Genomic DNA, 21,010 nt, shown 5'->3' on the forward strand with positions numbered 1-21,010 from the left:
TGTTTCTACTTAGTGTATTATGTGCTGTTCTGGTCACCATACTAGAAGAAGGACGTGGAAGCTTTGGAAAGTGCATAGAAGAGGTTCACTAGAATTTTGCTGGGATTGGAGAGTGTTAGCTTGGTTGGACAAATTTTCCTCCGGATCTTCAGAGTCCGAGGGGTGACCTGATAGAAGTTTATAAAATTATAATAGACATGGACAGGGTGAATAATTAGAATACTTTTTCAAGGTAGGAATGTCAAATAACTAGACAGAATAGGCTTAGGGTCAGAGGGGAGAAATTCAAAGGAGATTTGCAAGGCAAGTTTTATTTACACAGAGAGTGATAAGTGCCCGGAGGTTGGGTTAGGAAAAGTGGTCGAAACACATATGGTAGTAAAATTGAAGAGGCATTTAGGCAGGCACTTGAGCAAGCAGGGAATGTTGGGATATGGACTAAATGCAGGCAGATGGAATTTGTTAGTTTGGCATCGTGGTCTTTTCTTTTTCAATATTTTTATTTGCATCATGGTCAATGCAGAATAGCAGCCAAGCAACATGTGCAAAAAATTTCCCCTTATAACCATACACTGTGCTTCATTGATGATGTATTTATGGAGCCTGGAACTCATCGCTTATATGGGCCAAGACATGAAGGTCATGTTCCTGTGCTATATTGTGCAATGTTCTAAGGAAGAAACCTACATTTGATAAGACTTTCCAGTTTTTATCTGGCCCTAGACTTCTAACTTGGTCCAACAAGAAACTAAGTTCTACAAAATCTTTGTGGGAAAAGCAATGAATACCAACCTAGCTACTGTTGTCCCATTATATCCATATACTTTTCTCTCTGCTTCACTGACAATGCATTTACTAAGCTCTTCTGCCTCTCCTCCATAACCGAGGATAATTGAAAGTCAAATATGCCACCACAGCAAATCCCTGAACACTCCTTGCATTTTTTTTTTCTGAAGGTCCTGGTAACTGGAAAATGAAATGCCAAAAGATGCCAACACTGTTACCAACCCATTGTAATTGCTGTAACTTTATAATCATTACACTGAATTATGTCTAATTGCTTTAAGTTAATAAAACCCCTGGTGTACAGAATTCAAGCAACTGGCAGCCTCAAGCAATCCACAAAATATCGAGGAAAATAAATTTTAAACATTAAAGTAAATAAGAATAAAATAATCGGTAAAAAATACCTAAGTTTAAAATTGTAAATGTTCTGTGAAGTACCACATAAACCTTTGGTGAACATGGGAGCAAACATCAGCCAGCAGAATACCTTGGTCGTGCTTTTCTCAGGGCAGCTGTTCGAATAAAGTTGTGTGAAATAGCAATGGTGTCATGCAGGATGAAGAGCTGATTAATGCCACTCGTTGTTGGGGTAACTCTCTTAAAGTGTCTCCTTATACCTGCTCAGCAAGTGTTGCTCCATTCAGAGGCTTTATCTGTAAACTTTGGGGAATGGGGGGGGGGGTTATTATATACCCCCAATTATATTGTTCGCCTTTCGGGTGGCTCCTTGGAGGGGGAGGAACCCGCAGATGCAGCGACGGTTAACTGTCTTCAAAGAATGTGACTGAAAATGAAAATGCTTTAAGGTTTATATATTCAGGAAGTGTAGTTTAGTCAGTGTAAATACAGCATAGTATTTTTGTTTTTCAAATTGTTTATTCTTAATGCAGGCATATGAGTTAAGCATTGAAAGAGTATGTCTCAAGCAACCAGAAAATTCTGCCAATCCCGATAGGTGCCGGACACCAGGGATTTTACTGTATCTGGAGACAGCGCTTGTATGTGGGCAGATCTCTTCACAATGCCTCAACATCCAGCTGGTTATTGAAATCTCAACTTTAGTAATCGGGGAATTAAAACATTTGTAATAATTTGAGAAATCATTAAGTGGCATTTTCAATTTTAAAGTGAAACATGAAAGTCTGCAGATGCTGTGATTGTAGTAAAGACACAGGAATGGTGGAGAAACTCACCCGGTCTCGCACCGCCTTTAGGAGGTAAGGATATTCAGTATTACCGTCCGATTTCAGACGCTGCCGGCTTTTCCATATCTTGAAGAAGGGCTCAGGCCTGAAACGTCGGTTATCTATCTTTACCTCCTATGCATCCTATAAGACCTGCTGAGTCCTTCCAGCATTTCTTTTTCCAATTTTCAACTCTATTTAAAAAAGACTGCAAGGATAAGTCAGAGAACTGCAGCCCAGTGAGATTAATATCATAGAATAATGGAAGGGACTCTGAGGCCCAGGAACAACATGCATTTGGAAAAGGCACGGACTGATTAGGGATAGACAGCAATGAGTTTGTGTGTGGGAATCACATCATCTCGTGACTTTGATTGAATGTTTTGAAGAGGTGAACAAGATGCTGACTAATAGGCTGGTCCAGATGATCAGATCATCTTGGACCCTGGCCAAATGGATACAGAATTGGCTCGACGGTAGGAGTTGAAGGATGGTCATGGAATGATTTTTTTTTAGATTAGATGCCTGTGTCCAGTGATGATCCACAGGGATCGGTGTTGGGGAAACTGTTGTCAGTCATCCATATGAATGACTTGGATGACTGATGTTAGTAAGTTTGCAGATGAAATTGAAATAGGTGGTCCATTGGAGAGTGAAGGAGGTTAACTGGGATTACAAGGGGATCTAGATGAACTGGACAAGGTGTGAAGAAGATGTTTGGTCTACCCTCCTTCATTGGTCATGGCATTGGGTACAGGAGAAGAAACATCGTGTTACAACTGTACAAGAGTTGGTGAGACCATACTTGGAGTGCTGTGAGCAGTCCTGGTCACCCAGCTCGAGGAAGGATATCACAAAGCTGGAAAGTGTCACAAAGATGTGTATGCTTGAATTTTAAAGGGTGGCTAGATGGGCTGGAACCTTTCTACCCAGAGCATAGGAGGTGAAGAGGTGATGTTAAAGAGGTTTATAAAATAATGAGGGGCATAGAAAAGGTGAATAGTCAGAGTCTGCTTCTCAAGGTCGGGAAAACTAAAACTAAAGGGCCGAGATTGAAGATTCAAGATTTCTTTTTTGTCATGTAATAAAGACAGTGCAATATAATACGGAATTTGCTTTTGTCTGCCGTAAATCGCCCTTGGATGAAATTGCCTGAAGTGTGAAGTGAACTGGGATTCACTGGCAGGCTGTTGTTCTGATGGCTGGTCCCGTCTCCCGGCTCCACCCCCATCTGCCCACCCAGAACCCTTCTGAAGATTACTGTGAGACCCTACCCTTAGTTATAAGCTAATAAAAGCACTTGTTCTCCCTCCAGTCATGAGAGCTTTTATTCATACTATAATTTTATTAGCTTATTCCCTAATGATGGAAGCGCTACTCAAGCCAGGTATGCTACTGATAGACCCTCTATCCCCCAACGCAGCTAAGGAGTTCCCATACTGGCTAGACTCCTTCTATGCCTGCCTGAACACACGACCAGAGATGTCTTCCACACCGATGAACTCAGGAGGTCCGCACTCATTTTGAGGGTAGGAACGAAAGTGTATGCAGTCATCAGGGACTGCTCTACGTATGACGCTGCTATCTAGGCATTGAAGGCTTGGTACTTGAAGTTACAGAATGAGGTCCAGTGAGGCACCAACTCGCTCTACATCACCAGCGGCCAGGAGAGACCATCTACCTGTTGGATCTGTGGACATTTGACAGGAAGTGCAGGTACAAAGTGGCTACAGGCTGCATTCGGAAGGAAGAACAGATCCGGGACACTCTTGTCGCAGGTACATGAGGCAGCGACTGTTCGAGTCGGGAAAGAAGGACCTGAGTAGCCACGTCGAGCTGGCCAAATCGGCGGAACAGGCCAAGCTCGAGAACGACGAGCTCGAAGCCAGTGAGCTCATCCACCCAGGTGAGCCCTTCCAAGCACCAGCTGCTCCCGCTACCCCTGCCCTAACGGCTGCCGCTTCCCGTGCCAAGGAGGGCTTATTCTGCGGCAAGAGCCAGCATTCCCGATCTCGTTGCCTGGCAAAAGACTCAGTGTGTTCCAGCTGTGGCAAGAAAGGACAATGGGCAAGGGTTTGCCGCACGAGGGGAAGCCCGGGGAAGTCTGCGGCCTGCACCAGTCCTGGATCTGACTCCAGACACAAGCAGTCTGCCCTGAATTCACCCGAACCCACTTGCTTCGCATCACACCAACAGAAGGTGGCGGTGAGGAAACAGCGCACAAAGGCTCAGCAGCCATCTTGCCGTGCCATGAGGTTGACGCCATCTTATCCACACAGGGCAACCCAGGATGGTGGGGGCCACTTGAGTGGGGAGCATGGAGTCTCCAGGGACCTAGTCTCGATGGTTCTAGATCAGGACTCACCTCACCAGCTCAGCAACTCTATAGTGACCATAAAGGTAAATGGACATTCCACTAAATGCCTAATTGACACGGGGTCTATTGAAAGCTTCATAGATCCACAGACTGTGCAAAAATACAACCTGAAGATGTATCCTTCTAATTACTGCCTATTTCTCGCGTCTCAATTGCATTCTACGTGTGTTCAACAATTTTGTATAGTACACCCGTCATTTGAAGGGGGATAATTCTGTAAATTTTGCTTGTATATTCTTGATGAACTGTGTGTTTCTGTGCTGTTGGGTCTGGACTTCCTGTGTCACCTTAAAAGTGTGACTTTGGAGTGTTCTGGTCCCCTCCCCCCATTATGGTTCAGAACGGAAGGCCCCTAAAATCAGAACCCACATGCAGCCTCTCCACACTGAATATCGACCCCCCTCATCTCTTCCCGAATCTGTCCCCATACTGCAAGCCCATTGCTACTAAGAGCAGGAGGTACAGTGCAGCAGACTGAGAGTTTATAAAGTCGGAGACTCAATGTCTGCCGGATGAAGCTAGCACCAGCCCATGGAGAGTGCAAGTGGTAGTGGTAAGGGGAGAAAAACAAGTCCAGGCTACTAATTGACTATAGCCAAACTATTAATCAGTACACACTTCTGGATGCATATCCCCTCCCTCATATTTCAGACAGGGTGAATGATATTACACAGTCTCAGGTCTATTCGACCCTCCACCTGAAAGCTGCCTATCACCAGCTGCCAATCCATCCCAAGGACCATCCATATATGGCATTTGAGGCTAACGATCATCTCTATCAATTCTGGAGGGTCGCTTTCGATATTACTAATGGGGTTTCTATCTTCCAGAGGCAGATGGACAGAATGGTGGATGATTATGAAAAAGCCTATCCACATCACCATCTGTAGCCCTCATGGAAGACCATGATGCCAATCTCCAGAGTTTTCTCCACACCGCGAAAGCCCTGAACCTCACTTATAACTCTGACAAGTGCATATTCAGGACTAAATAGCTGGCTTTCTTTGGCTACGTGGTGGAGAATGGCATTATTGGCCCAGATCTCAATAGGATGCACCCCCTATAAGAGTTCCCTATCCCCAGGACCACAAAAGCTTTGAGAAGATGCCTGAGGTTTTTCTCATATTACACCCAGTGGATCCCTCAATGTACTGATAAGGTTCGCCCCCCTCTTAAAACCCACTAATTTTCCCCTCTCAGCTGAATCCCAAAACAGCTTTTAACCACCTCTGAAATCACATTGCAAAAGCCGCCATGCATGTGGTTGACAAGAATGTACCTTTCCAAGTAGTAAACGATACTTTGGACATAGCCCTGGCCGCTACCCTCAACCAGCTGGGCAGGTTGGTTGTATTTTTTTCACGAACATTACAAGGCCACGATCGTATATATATATATATATAGATCCAATTTATATATTAACGATCTGGAAGTAGGGGTGGAGAATTGGATAAGCAAGTTTGCGGATGATACAAAGATTGGTGGTGTTGTGGACAGTGAGGAAGATTACCGCAGATTAAAAGGTGATTTAGGAAGACTGGAGGTGTGGGCTGAGAAATGGCTGATGGAATTTAATACAGATAAGTGTGAGGTGTTACATTTCGGAAAGGCAAATCTAAATAGGTCATATAAATGGTAGGCTATTGAGATGTGCAGAGCAACAAAGGGATTTAGGAGTTGTGGTAAATAGTGCCCTCAAGGCTGATACTCAGGTAGATGGTGTGGTAAAGAAGGTATTTGGAATGTTGGCCTTCATGAATCGGAGTATTGAATTCAGGAGTTGGGAGGTTATGATGAAATTGTACAAGGTATTGGTGAGGCCAAATTTGGAGTACTGTGTAGAGTTTTGATCGCCAAATTATAGGAAAGATATAAACAAAATAGAGAGAGTACAGAGAAGGTTCACGAGAATGTTGACAGGATTTCAAGATTTGAGTTACAGGGAAAGGTTGTGCAGACTGGGGCTTTTTTCTCTGGAGCGTAGAAGATTGAAAGGGGACTTGATAGAGGTGTTTAAGATTTTAAAAGGGACAGACAGAGTAAATGTGGATAGGCTTTTTCAATTAAGTGTGGGGGAGATTCAAACTAGAGGCCACGGTTTAAGAATGAAGGGGGAAAATTATAAGGGGAACATGAGGGGAAATTTCTTTACGCAAAGGGTGGTGGGGATGTGGTCGAGGCGGGATCATTGGTTACATTTAAGGAAAGACTAGATAGTTACATGGATAGGAGAGGACTGGAGGGGTATGGACCGGGTGCTGGTCAGTGGGACTAGGAGGGTGGGGATTTGTTACGGCATGGACTAGTAGGGCCAAACTGGCCTGTTCTGTGCTGTAAGTGGTTATATGGTTATATGGTTATCTCCAGAACCCATCAGTGGAAAAGGAGGCTCAAGCCATTGTAGAAGCCGTGAGGCACTGGAGACACTACCTGGCTGGTCAAAGATTTACGCTCCTCACTGACCTGCGCTTGGTCGCACTCATGTTCAATAATGTCAAGAGGGGAAAAATCAAGAATGGCAAGATTACTAAGTGGAGGATTGAGTTCTCCAACTACAATTATGACATTGCCAATTGGCCAGAAGCCCTTCATGACCGTCCAGATGCCTTGTCCAGAGGAAACTGAGCCTCTGCACACACCGGCCAACTCCGGTCTATGCATAATGAGCTCTGCCATCCAGGAGTCACCCGCACAGCTCATTTTGTGAAGGTGCGCAGTCTTCCCTACTCTATGGAAGATGTCAGGGAAATGACCAGGTCTTGCTAGGTCTGCCTGGAGTCAAGCCACACTTCTATCACTGCGCAAAACAACACCTGATCAAGTCATGCAGGCTCTTCGAATGGCTCAGCATCAATTTTAAGGGTCCTCTCCTCTCCACGAATGGGAACATCTTCTTCCTCTCTGACATTGACAAGTACTCCCGCTTCCAGTTCGCCATTGCATACCCAGACACGTCCACCTTGTCCATTACGAAGGCCTCAGAGTCCATTTTCACTCTCTTCGGGTATCCCAGCTATATCCATAGCGACCAGGGCTCATCCTTTATGAGTGACGAACTGCATCAGTACCTACTGGTGAGGGGCATCGCGTCCAGCAGGACTACTAGCTACATCCCCACCGGGGAACGGGCAGGTTGAAAAGGAGAACACCATGGTCTGGAAGGCTGTCAAACTGGCCATGAAGTCAAAAGGCCTTCCAGACTCCCACTGGCAGGATGTCCTCCCCATCCTGCTCCACTCTATGCAGTTGCTACTATGTTCGCGACTAACGCTTCTCCTCATAAACTCCTATTCACTTTCGAAAGAAGGCCGGCATCAGGAACTACACTCCCAATCTGTCCAGTCCTTCTTAAGAAGCACGTGAGAAGAAGCAAGACCAATGCTCCGTGGTGGAAAGGTTGAAACTGCTCCATGCCAATCCAATGTACGCCTATGTGGATTACCCGGATGGCAGGGAGGACACTGTCTCCATCAGGGACCTGGTACCTACCGGAACAGAGGGTCCATTGCCTCAGGTATCCTGAGAGTCATGGAGCTCATTCCCACTGTCCCATATAACCATATAACCAATATAGCACAGAACAAGCCAATTCGGCCCTACTAGTCCATGCCGTAACACATCCCCACCCTCCTAGTCCCACTGACCAGCACCCAGTCCATACCCCTCCAGTCCTCTCCTATCCATGTAACTATCCAGTCTTTCCTTAAATGTAACCAATGATCCCGCCTCGACCACGTCTATCGGAAGCTCATTCCACATCCCTACCACCATTTGCGTAAAGAAATTTCCCCTCATGTTCCCCTTATAATTTTCCCCCTTCAATCTTAAACCATGCCCTCTAGTTTGAATCTCCCCCACTCTTAATTGAAAAAGCCTATCCACGTTTACTCTGTCTGTCCCTTTTAAAATCTTAAACCTTGAAATCCTGTCAACATTCTCGTGAACCTTCTCTGCACTCTCTCTATTTTGTTTATATCTTTCCTATAATTTGGTGACCAAAACTGCACATAGTACTCCAAATTTGGCCTCACCAATGCCTTGTACAATTTCATCATAACCTCCCTACTCTTGAATTCAATACTCTGATTTATGAAGGCCAACATTCCAAATGCCTTCTTCACCACACCATCTACCTGAGTATCAGCCTTGAGGGTACTATTTACCATAACTCCTAAATCCCTTTGTTGCTCTGCACATCTCAATAGCCTACCATTTAATGCATATGACCTATTTAGATTTGCCTTTCCAAAATGTAACACCTCACACTTATCTGTATTAAATTCCACCAACCATTTCTCAGCCCACACCTCCAGCCTTCCTAAATCACCTTTTAATCTACGGTAATCTTCCTCACTGTTCACAACACCACCAATCTTTGTATCATCCGCAAACTTGCTTATCCAATTCTCCACCCCTACTTCCAGATCGTTAATATATATAACAAACAATAGTGGACCGAGAACCGATCCCTGAGGAACTCCACTAGTCATCGGCCTGCAATTGGACAAACAATTTTCTACCACTACTCTCTGACACCTCCCATCCAACCATTGCTGAATCCATTTCACTACCTCCTCATTTATACCTAATGCCTCCACCCTTTTTCCTAACCTCCTGTGGGGAACTTTGTCAAAAGCTTTACTAAAATCTAAATAGACAACATCCACAGCTTTCCCTTCATCAACCTTTTTTGTAACCCCCTCGAAAAACTCAATCAGGTTTGTCAAGCATGATCTACCCCTGACAAAACCATGCTAATTACTCCCTAGCAATCCCTGTACCTCCAAATATTTGTAAATACCATCCCTCAGAACACTTTCCATCAACTTGCCCACCACAGATGTCAGACCCACGGGCCTATAATTCCCAGGTTTACATTTAGACCCTTTCTTAAACAGTGGAACCACATGTGCCACCCTCCAATCCTTTGGCACTACGCCCGTGGCCAGTGACATCCTAAATATCTCTGTTAATGGCCCCACTATCTGTCCACTAGCCTTCCTGAGTGTCCTTGGGAATATTTTGTCCAGTCCCGGAGATCTATCCACCTTTATCTTTTTCAACACAGCCATCACTACCTCCTCGGTTATCCTTATATGCTTCATTACCTCCCCACTATTTTTCTTTACCTCAACTGGTTCAATAATTTTTTTCCCTAGTGAATGCCGAGGCAAAGAAATCATTCAAAATTTCCCCCATTTCCTCTGACTTCTCACTCAGCCTACCTTCGCTATCTACAAGGGGTCCAATTTTATCCCTCATTAATCTTTTACTTTTAATGTACCTATAGAAACCCTTTGAATTTATTTTTACTCTGTCTGCCAAAGCCTCTTCGTGCCTTTTTTTGGCCTTTCTAATTTCTTTCTTAAGATTCCTTCTACACTCCTTGTAGTCCTCCTTCAAATTGTCAGCTCCCTGTTCTTTATACCTCTTGTATTTTGTACACCTCCCTTTTTCTCCTAACCAAATTTCCAATATTCCTTGAAAACCAAGCCTCCCTATGACTTCCAGCCTTTCCTTTGATCCTCACTGGGACATAACTACTCTGTACCCTCAAAATTTCTCTTTTGAATATCCTCCAGTTTTCATTTACACCCTCACCTGAAAATATCCTGTCCCACTCAATACTCCCCAAATCACTAGACCCAATTGGATCTCCAACATTAATGTCTGATACCTGACCTAGCTCGTTCCCTAACAGGAGATCCAGTATTACACTGTCCCGAGTTGGTTCTTCTACTAATTGATTCAGAAAACAATCTTGAACACATTTAACGAACTCTAGCCCATCCAGCTCTCTAACTGTATGGGTATGCCAATCAATGTAAGGGAAGTTAATACACCCCTATTAGCACCCTCATGTCTCCTTCACCCCTCAATTCCACCCAAACAGCCGCACTGGACGATCCCTCCAGACCATCTTGCCACCTCACGGCAGTAATGTCCTCCTTAACAAGCAGAGCAACTCCTCCCCCTTTTTTACCCCCTGATCTATCACATCTAAAACAGATGTATCCTGGAACATTAAGTTGCCAGTCCTGCCCCTCTTGTAGCCAGGTCTCACTAATTGCCACAATATCGTGACCCCAAGTATCTGTCCATGCTCTAAGCTCATCTACCTTGTTCACTATACTTCTTGCATTAAAATATATGCATTTCAGAGAATGACCTCGCCTATATTCTCTTTTCTACCTTTTACCCTAATCTTCATCCTACCTTTGTTATCGTTATTATTCCTTTCTAGGTGGCCATGCTCCCTTGACACTGCTCTCACACTCTGTTCCCCACCCCGCTGCCAAACTAGTTTAAACCTTCCCCCACAGCTCTAGCAAATCTGCTTGCCAGCACATTGGTCCCCCTCCAGTTCAAGTGGAGTCCGTCCCTTTTGTACAGGTCCGACCTTCCCCAGAAGAGATCCCAATGATCCAGAAATCTTATCCCTTGCCCCCTGCACCATCTCTTTAGCCACGCATTCATCCTCCACATCCTCCTATTTCTACCCTCACTAGCGCGTGGCACCGGCAGCAAATCAGAGATTACTACCTTGGAGGTCCTGTTTTTTAACTTCCTACCTAATTCTATATAATCCTGTTTCAGGATCTCATCCCCACATCTAGCTAAGTTATTGGTCCCCTCATGGACCACGACTTCTGGCTGTTCTCCTTCCTCTTGCAGAATGCTTTGTACTCGATCAGAGATATCCCTGACCCTGGCACCAGGGAGGCAACATACCAACCTGGATCCCCGATCTCATCCCACAAACCAAGTCAGGGCCTCAGGGGATCTGGTTCAGGAGGAAAGTGCACCCCCCTCCATCGTCGAGCCGGAGACCCAGCCTGCCTCTCCTCCATCACAAGGGGACCAGGAGACCCAAGGAGTCCAAAGCCCCCTGGTGCTAAGGAAGGCACTCCACCAGGATCTCTGGACCCCAGACTGCTTAAATTTGTAAATTTTTGATTAACTGTATATTTTTTTACCACTGGTTTCTGAACCCACATTCTGTGTCTTCATTCAAAGACTTTAAATTCTACAGGAAGGGGTGAATGCAGTGAACTGGGATTCTCTGGTAGTGTGTTGTACTGATGGCTGGTTCCATCTCCTGGCTCCCCCACCCCTCCATTTGCCAACATATAACCCTGGTTTCTCATCTAAACCCAGAACATTTCTAAAGAGTACTGTTGAACCCTACCCTTAGTTATAAGCTAATAAAAGCGTTTGTTCTCTCTCCAGTCGTGAGAGCTTTTATTCATGCAACAGTGCTTTTCACAGTCAGAGAAAAAGAAGCAAAAAAGAGTCCCCTCAGAGTCACCGAGTGTCTGTATATTCACCTCCAGTGCTGCCACAGCCCCCGAAACCACACAAGAGTCCAATTCGAACCATCTGCAACCCGAACTCTAGATCCGAACCTCCGACAGGATCAGGAAACCTTCAGTGCCCTCAGCACCCTCTCGCATCCCGGTTCCAATACCTGGTACCCCTTCAGCCAGTCTCCAGCCAGTCTTGAGCAGTCCGCAGCCTGTTGTGAATTCCTTGACCGTAGTGGCCAGCAGACTGCAGCCTCCATGGGTTCCTCGCCTCCAGTTGCCAACATCCCACCACCTTCAACCGCAAAACTCCACACAAGTCCATCGCTGTGGTCACCATCACGTGGGTTGTTCCCTCTGCTTCTTTTTCTCAAACCGGGGTGGAGGGGTGTGTTCTCCCTGTTTTCTGGTGCCCTGCACCAGTCTTCTGCTTCCCTGGAGTCTGGAATCCGTCATGGCTGCAGCTGATCATAGATGACACCATCTTGGGCACAGACCCAAGTTTTAAATAAAACCACCGTCAGCTTCATTAACAAGCCATTTAAAGTGCGGAGTGGACTGAAGTCGGACTGGGCGGTTGGACCCTGCGGGAGCACTGTCTCCGCAACAGTGGCAGTAGCTCTGGCAGTGCCACCATTTTTAAGGTGAGAGGGGAATGATTTCATGGGGACCTGAAGTGCAACTTTTTTCACATAGGGTTGAAGGTATATGGAACAAGCTGCCAGGATACATAGTCGAGGCGAAGGTGATTGTAACATTTGAAAGATATTTAGACAGAAATGAGGATAAGAGAGGCAAAGGGGGAGCTAAACACACTCTTCTGGAGAAAGTGGACAAGAAGCATCAGAGAGAGAAAGAATGGTCGACAATTCAAGCTGAACCTCTTTACTGAGGCAGAGGAAATGTTGAAGAGAAGCCAGTGTAAAAAGAACAGGATAGAAGGGGTGGGGCAGCCGCTTTCAGGTGGCCAGAATACCCGACTGTAAAACCACCTATTCTACCCCAATGCGGCTGTCGGGTGGCCACCTGAAAGTGGAGAACCCAGCCAGGAGGAGCACTTACCTAACCCTCCTGCTGTAGGTATATTCTCCGACTTGGAGAATCCCCCATTGTACCTGAAAGCAGCAGTGGGACTACAGCCACAGTCCACGGAAGCTGGCATTCGCTCGGACACAGCTCTCCTTCAGCCGGAACATTCAGGTGACAGAAAGGTGTCTTCTCCGCAGCCAACTGAACGTCCCAGCTGCACTCCCCCAGCCGCATCTGGCGGCGCATTATCTGCGTCTGAGCACCTGAAAGTGGCTAATGAACCAGGTAGAGGTGCTACATGATGGACAGAGGCATAGGATTGCCAAATGCTGGAGGAAAAAAAAGGTGGCACTTGGACCTGGGAGAGTGGGGAGCAGAGACATAGCACTGCTCTGCAGGATGCTACTGCCCAGTTGTGTTACTTACAGCTCCGTACAGGCTTTAAATACCCTGTAAAGGAGCCAACAGTATTTTATTTTAAAATCCTACAACCATAGAGATCAGATCTGTCCCCAAGATGGCGGTGCCATGCTGGACAGTGTACCTCAAGAGGTTCAGACTATGGGGGAGTAGTGGAATGGCGCAGGGCTCCAGAGGTGGGGAGAACACTCCCCATCCCCCCGTTGAGAAGGAGAAGCCTGGGAGGTGACTCTATAGGAGGGTGACCATGGCAGCTGAACAGCAAGGGGCTCAGTGGCTGTGGGCTGCTGGTGACTTGAGGTTGAAGGACCCCCCGCCCCCCCCACACACACAACAGGATGCAGACTGCTGGAGACTGGGAACCATGTATCAGAACTGAGACTTGAGAGGGTGCTGAAGGCAAGAAGGGCTCCCGAAGAGCTTCGGGCAATAAAAGCTTCCTGATCAAATTAGAGGTTTGGACCTGGAGCTCGGGTTGCCAATGGTTTGAATGTGTGACTGCAGAGGCTGCAGGAGAGCTGAAGGTGAACCACAGACACTCAGTGTCTCTGAAGGGATTCCCTTTTGCTTCTCTTTCTCCTATTGTTAGGGATTCCGGGCAATGCTCATGGTGACTCCTTGACCCCTTATGGTGGACAAAAGTTGAAGTATATCATGTATATTACATTTTAATGTAGTATGACATGACAATAAAAGGAAGGTTAAACCTTGAACCAGAGAGAGAGGCAAGAAAAACAAATGGGGTCTGGTGGAGGAAGATGAGTCCATACAAGGTGATTAGGTTGGAATCTGATAAATAGAGAGGTGAGAATATTTTTTAAATTTAGGCCCTTCCAGCCCACCAGCCTGTGCTGTTACTGAATAGAGGTATAAAGAGAGACTCAATGGAACTGAGGGTGGGGAGAGGTGTGTGTGTGTGTGTGGGCGGGGGGGAGGGAGGAGTGGGTGGGGGTGAGAGAGAGTGAATCAAAGAATCCAGTAGGGTGATGAGAAAGTATCTTCAGATTCCACCACCTGCAGCCTCTTGTGTCTCTCTCCAGGGTAAAAACGCAATGCTGGACTCAGCTGGTCAAATAGTGTACTGTTACAAAGATAAAGATACAGAACCAACGTTTCAGGCTTGAGGCCTTCATTAAGGTATCGGGGGATATCAGCTGAATCAGTTTTAGCCAATGTGTGCAGAATTTGTTGAATGGCTTCCTCTGTCCTGTAAGTAATATGTAATTCTAGTTACCCAAGTTACCCATCAATAAATTGGAAGGAGCTCATGGGAGATTCACAAGGACATTGCTAGGACTAGAGTGCTTGAGGTATAGGGAGATGTTAGCTAGGCTGGATCTTTATTCCCTGGATTGTAGGAGGCTGAGTGGTGAATTTATCCAAGTTTATAAAATCATGAGGGGCATGGATAAAGTGAATTATTTCCTATCTTTTTTCAAGGGCGGACAATTCTAGTACCAGAGGGCACAGATTTAAGAGGCATCTAAGGGGCAACTTTTTCACTCAGAGGGTAGTCTGTATTTGGAACAAACTGCTCGAAGAAACAATAGAAAGGGGTATAATTATGATGTTCAAAAGATATTTGGAAGAGTTTAGAAGGGTATGGACTAATTGCAGCAAATATTTAGCAAGTCTATCAGCTAATACCTTAGCTACAATTTTATAGTCCACATTTAGTAAAGAAATCGGTCAATATGATCTCTTTCTTTCTTTGGAATAACTGTAATTAATGCTCTAGAAAAAGACTCCGGAAACAAACCCATTTCTGTAGCTTGCTTCTACACATCCGTAAATACCGGAGGTATTAAATCATAAAATTATTTATAGAACTCTATTGTAAATCCATCTTCTGAATATTTCCCACTAGGCATAGTTTGTAATATCTCCTTAAGCTCTAGATCAATAAAAAAATACTATTTAATTCATTTACATCTTTATCATTCAAAGAAGGTAAATCTAAATTAGCTAAAAAAAGATTCAATTCGGTCATTATCCTGAACCATCCCAGAAGTATATAATTCTTGATAAAATGAATGAAATTCATTATTAATCTCCTGGGGTTTATAAGTAACCGGCAAATTTTTCCTTACTGCATTTATTGTCCTAGAAGTTTGTTCAGTCTTTAACTGCCAGGCCAAAACTTTTTGGGTTCTTTCTCCTAATTTATAATAACGTTATTTTGATCTTTGTATTATTTTCTCATATTTATAGGTTTGAAAAGTATTATATAACGTCATTCCAATCTAGATAACTGTTCCTTCTTACCTTACGTCGAATTCCTTTGGAATTTCTTCTCTAACACCTCTATCTCTTTTTCCAAATTAGTACATGTAGATATAGCAGGCTTTATTAAGAAGAGATATTCAGCCAATAATATTGCTAAATTGATTACAATAATTAATGCATCAAGACAGCAGCTCAACCAACCAACGATAGTAGCACTAGATGCTGAAAAGGCTTTTGATTAGGTTGAGTGGAATTTTTTATTTAAAGTGTTCGAAAGATTTAAATTTGGACCACTCTTTACTGCTTGGGTGAAGGCTTTATATAAAAATTCTTCTGCTTGGGTGGTGACAAATGGACAGTTGTTATCTGCATTTAATTTGTCTAGATCAACTAGACAGGGCTGCCCATTGTCACTGGCCTTATTTGCATTGGTTATAGAACCATTAGCTCAAGTAATTAGACAGAATGTTAATATTAAGGGAATTAAAGTTGGTGAGGAAGGGTACAAAATTAACTTGTTTGGAGACGAAGTGTTGCCTGGCTTACAGCATCTAGATTACAGGGAGAGATTAAGGAGACTGGGACTTTATTCATTGGAACATAGATGGCTGAGAGGGGATTTGATAGAGGCATTTAAAATTTCGAAAGGAATAGATAGACTAGACATAAATAGACTCTTTCCCCTGAGGGCAGGGGAGGTTGGAACAAGATGGCATGAGTTAAGGGGGCAAAACTTCAGGAGAAATATTAGAGGATGCTTTTTCACTCAGCGAGTGGTGGCAGAATGGAATGATCTTCCAAAAGAGATAGTTACGGTAGGATCCCTACTGTCATTTAAGAGAAGGTTGGATGTGTACGTGGATGTGAGGGGGTTGGAGGGTTATGGGTGGAGAGCGGGGGGGAGCTAGTGGAGCTGTTCAAGTGAACCGGTGCAGAAAAGTAAATTATCGAGAATTTCTTTACAGAAATTGCCATGGAGATATGAGTTAGGAGGACTTCAATTACCAAATTTTCAGAATTATTATGAAGCAGCGCAATTTTTGATATCGACCAACTTCCAGTAAGGGCTAAAGTTGAATTAGCTAAGGTTTCTGTATTTAATGTACATCAATTTATATATAAATGGAATCCTTATCTTTTACAAAAGTATAAATTACCAGTATTGAGACATTTAATGGAGATCTGGTACAAAAGGGATCAAATTATAGGAACTAAAGGTAAAATTTCAGCTAAGACACCGTCATATCAGAATAAAATAATTCCTTTTTCAATTAATAACCCCTATTTGAAAGTTTGGGAACTGAAGGGTATTAAATTGGTGGAGGACTGTTTTGAAGCTGGTATGTTTCTTTCTTTTACTAGATTCAGAGAAACATTTGGGATATTATCAAGTTCTTTATTTGCTTATTCCCAAGTTCGTGCGTTATTGATGGAAGATTTTGGACGGGATTTGGTATTACCTGGACAATCTAAATTTGAGATTTTAATTGTTGATAGTGGGAAAAAAGGGTTCATTTCTGAAATGTATGCTTTGTTACAAGAGAAGACTGTTCAGGCTGATTTATATAAAATGAAGAATAAGTGGGAGAAGGATTTATCCATTTTATTATCTCAGGAGGAATGGATGACTATGTGTGTAGACAGTGTTATGAAATTAATTAATGTGAGATATAGTTTAGTTAATTATAACTTTTTACATCAGTTGCATTTAACTCCTGAGAAGTTGAAAAAAATACAGTTTTAATTCTTCAGATTTGTGTTTTCATTGTGGAACATAGACAGGTACTTTCTTACATTCAGTATGGATTTGTGAAAAAGTTAAATCTTTTTGGGAAAATTTTATGATGTTTTTGGAAGATTTGTTCAAGATATAATTACAACTTGACCCGTCACTTTGTTTATTTGGCTTACACTGTAACATTAACAACTGGTTTACGATTGGATAAATTTTAAATTGCATTCATTTGTTTGGCATTAGCTGTAGCTAGAAAATGTATTGCTGTTGCGTGGAAGAATGTTGTTGAATTGAATATACAAAGGAGGTGTAATGAACTAAAATCGTGTCTTTATTTAGAGAAGATAACATAATTTATAGAATAATTATTCTTTTTTTTTGTTAAAATGTGGACTCCATATTTGAAATGTATGGGTTTGGATATATTGTAAGTGTTTTTTTTAAGATGTAAAGGGTTGGCACACTCCACAGCAACCGATAATTACCTGAAATATATATTTGGCTCCTGCATGGGGGAGGGAAGGGAGGGGGTAAGGGTATAGTTTTTAGCAAATTTTTTTTGTATGTATTTTAAAAATTCATAAATAAAGTTTTCAAAAAAAGAAAGGTGTGGACAAAGTGCAGGAAAATGAGATTAGGCCAGAATGCCAACTTGGTCAGCAGAGCTGGGCTGAAGGGCCTTTACCGTGTTCTACGACTGTTGACTAAATTCTATGATGTCATATAACCATATATAACCATATAACCACTTACAGCACAGAACAGGCCAGTTTGGCCCTACTAGTCCATGCCGTAGCAAATCCCCACCCTCCTAGTCCCACTGACCAGTACCCGGTCCATACCCCTCCAGTCCTCTCCTATCCATGTAACGATCCAGTCTTTCCTTAAATGTAACCAATGATCCCACCTCGGCCACGTCTGCCGGAAGCTCATTCCACATCCCCACCACCCTTTGTGTGAAGAAATTTCCCCTCATGTTCCCCTTATAATTTTCCCCCTTCAATCTTAAACCATGTCCTCTAGTTTGAATCTCCCCCTTTCTTAATTGAAAAAGCCTATCCACATTTACTCTGTCTGTCCCTTTTAAAATCTTAAACACCTCTATCAAGTCCCCTCTCAATCTTCTACGCTCCAGAGAAAAAAGCCCCTGTCTGCACAACCTTTCCCTGTGACTCAAACCCTGAAATCCTGTCAACATTCTCGTGAACCTTCTCTGCACTCTCTCTATTTTGTTTATATCTTTCCTATAATTTGGTGACCAAAACTGTACACAGTACTCCAAATTTGCCCTCACCAATGTCTTGTACAATTTCATCATAACCTCCCTACTCTTGAATTGAATACTCCGATTTATGAAGGCCAACATTCCAAATGCCTTCTTCACCACACCACCTACCTGAGTATCAGCATTGAGGGTACTATTTACCATAACTCCTAAATCCCTTTGTTGCTCTGCACTCCTCAATTGTCTACCATTCAATGTATATGACCTATTTAAATTTGCCTTTCCAAAATGCAGCACCTCACATTTATCTGTATTAAATTCCATCAGCCATTTCTCAGCCCACACCTCCAGCCTTCCTAAATCACCTTTTAATCTACGGTAATCTACCTCACTGTCCACAACACCACCAATCTTTGTGTCATCCGCAAACTTGCTTATCCAATTCTCTACCCCTACATCCAGATCGTTAATATATATAACAAATAATAGTGGACCCAGGACCGAACCCTGAGGAACTCCACTAGTCACCGGCCTCCAATTGGACAAACAATTGTCTACCACTACTCTCTGACACCTTCCATCCAACCACTGCTGAATCCATTTCACTACCTCCTTATTTATACCTAATGCCTCCACCTTTTTTCCTAACCTCCTGTGGGGAACTTTGTCAAAAGCTTTACTAAAGTCTAAATAGACAACATCCACAGCTTTCCCTTCATCAACCTTTTTTGTAACCCCCTCGAAGAACTCAATCAGGTTTGTCAAGCATGATCTACCCCTGACAAAACCATGCTGATTACTCCCTATCAATCCTTGTACGTCCAAAAATTTGTAAATAGCATCCCTCTGAACACTTTCCATCAACTTGCCCACCACAGACGTCTTACTTACAGGCCTATAATTCCCAGGTTTGCATTTGGACCCTTTCTTAAATAGAGGAACCACATGCGCCACCCTCCAATCCTTTGGTACCACCCCCGTGGCCAGTGACATCCTAAATATCTCTGTTAATGGCCCCACTATCTGTCCACTAGCCTCCCTGAGTGACCTAGGGAATATTTTGTCCGGTCCAGGAGATTTATCCACCTTTATCTTTTTTAACACAGTCATCACTACCTCCTCAGTTATCCTTATATACTTCATTACCTCCCCACTATTTTTCTTTACTTCAACTGGTTCAACATTTTTTTCCCTAGTGAATACCGAGGCAAAGAAATCATTCAAAATTTCCCCCATTTCCTCAGACTTCTCACTCAGCCTACCCTCGCTATCTACAAGGGGTCCAATTTTATCTCTCACTAATCTTTTACTTTTAATGTACTTGTAGAAATCCTTTGGATTTATTTCTACTCTGTCAGCCAAAGCCTCTTCATGCCTTTTTTTGGCCTAATTCAACCTTCAGGAATCATGTCTGTCCTCTAAAATTCCCAACTAATATACATATAAAAATGTAAAATTACCATATTTTCTTCCCTACTTAGAACTAAATGGTAGAATGTGGGTGGTTTCATAAATTTAGGTCATATGAGATGTGGATTTTTTTTAGATTAAGGCTTCTATTCCTTGATGAACAAGTGTTCCATAAATTTCAGGGATGCATATAACCTGAAGTTCATTGACGACACAAGTTGCTTAATAAGGAACTGCTGTAGCTCATTACTAACTCTATCGTATAAGTTCAGGGATATCTGAATTCCATTAAAGGGAAGCTCTGCATATTTTTAGTCCAGTATGGAATTATTGTATCTGACTGTTGCTGGTGGCTATGTATAAAACTGGAATTACTGAAAAGTTCGGGAGTTGCATTCATTTAAAAGCTCATGATACATAGTGGAGATCTTTGAAAATTCTCTGGACTTGTCGACATCACCTAGGGTGAGAGGAAAATTATTTGAAAGGGACTTGAGAGGCACCTTCCTCATACAGAAGGTGGTGGATATATGAACCAACTAGCAAGATAGAAGGAAGACAATTGTAATGTCAAAAAATATAATTGGGACAGGTACATGAATTAGAATGTTTTAGAGCCGAATCTAGGCAAATGGGACTAGCTTGGCCAGCCTTAAGAATCCGGGCTGTTTCTGTGCTGTGTCATTCGCCTACCTGTGGCTTTCTGAATCTTGGCATAGACTCCAACAGCAACAATCACCAGTGAGATGATCTGCAAAGAAGGACAACAGCCAAAGAACATTAAGGTTACATATTAATGACTATCTCAGTCAGAATAAGCTTATTAGAAATTATTTTTACATCAGCATTCAAAACATATGAGTGAAGGGGACATGACAGAAAATCTGCAACATGCTGCAAAATACCACTTTACAAGATAACATTGGACACAGAACTACTTGTACTGAAATAATATCCATATCCACAGATGTGTAACCAGTTTTTCTGGTCAAAGGGCAACATGGTTGGTGTAGTGGTTAGCACAACGCCTTTACTGTGCCAGTGATCGAGACCATGGTTCGAGACCCCCACTGTCTGTAAGGAGATTTTTGTACGGTCTCCCTGTGTCTACATGGGGTTTCCCCAAGGGCTCCAGTTTCCTCCCACTGTTCAAAACTTTCCAGGGGTTAATTGGTTGGCACGGACTCGTGGGTTGAAATGGACTTTTACCAAGCTATATGTCTAAATTTTAAAAAACAATTAAAAAAATTTAAAAGTGTCCAATTATTTTATCATTTAAGATTAATCTGTGGAATTTTCCTAAAAAAATGTTAA

At 43.2% G+C, this 21,010-nt stretch overlaps 1 protein-coding gene across 1 annotated transcript in view; it reads right to left on the minus strand.

Annotated features, from left to right (window-relative positions):
• The window catches only part of LOC138760321 (tetraspanin-33-like), a 118,849-nt gene that overhangs the window by 46,463 nt on the left and 51,376 nt on the right, over nucleotides 1-21,010 (minus strand). Inside the window, exon 3 of the mRNA XM_069930759.1 lies at nucleotides 20,390-20,447. Within this exon, the coding sequence (XP_069786860.1) occupies nucleotides 20,390-20,447 (58 nt within the window). The remainder of the gene's footprint in view (nucleotides 1-20,389; nucleotides 20,448-21,010) is intronic.

Source organism: Narcine bancroftii, chromosome 4 (assembly GCF_036971445.1).
Source record: "Narcine bancroftii isolate sNarBan1 chromosome 4, sNarBan1.hap1, whole genome shotgun sequence".
Classification (NCBI taxonomy): Eukaryota; Metazoa; Chordata; class Chondrichthyes; order Torpediniformes; family Narcinidae; genus Narcine; species Narcine bancroftii.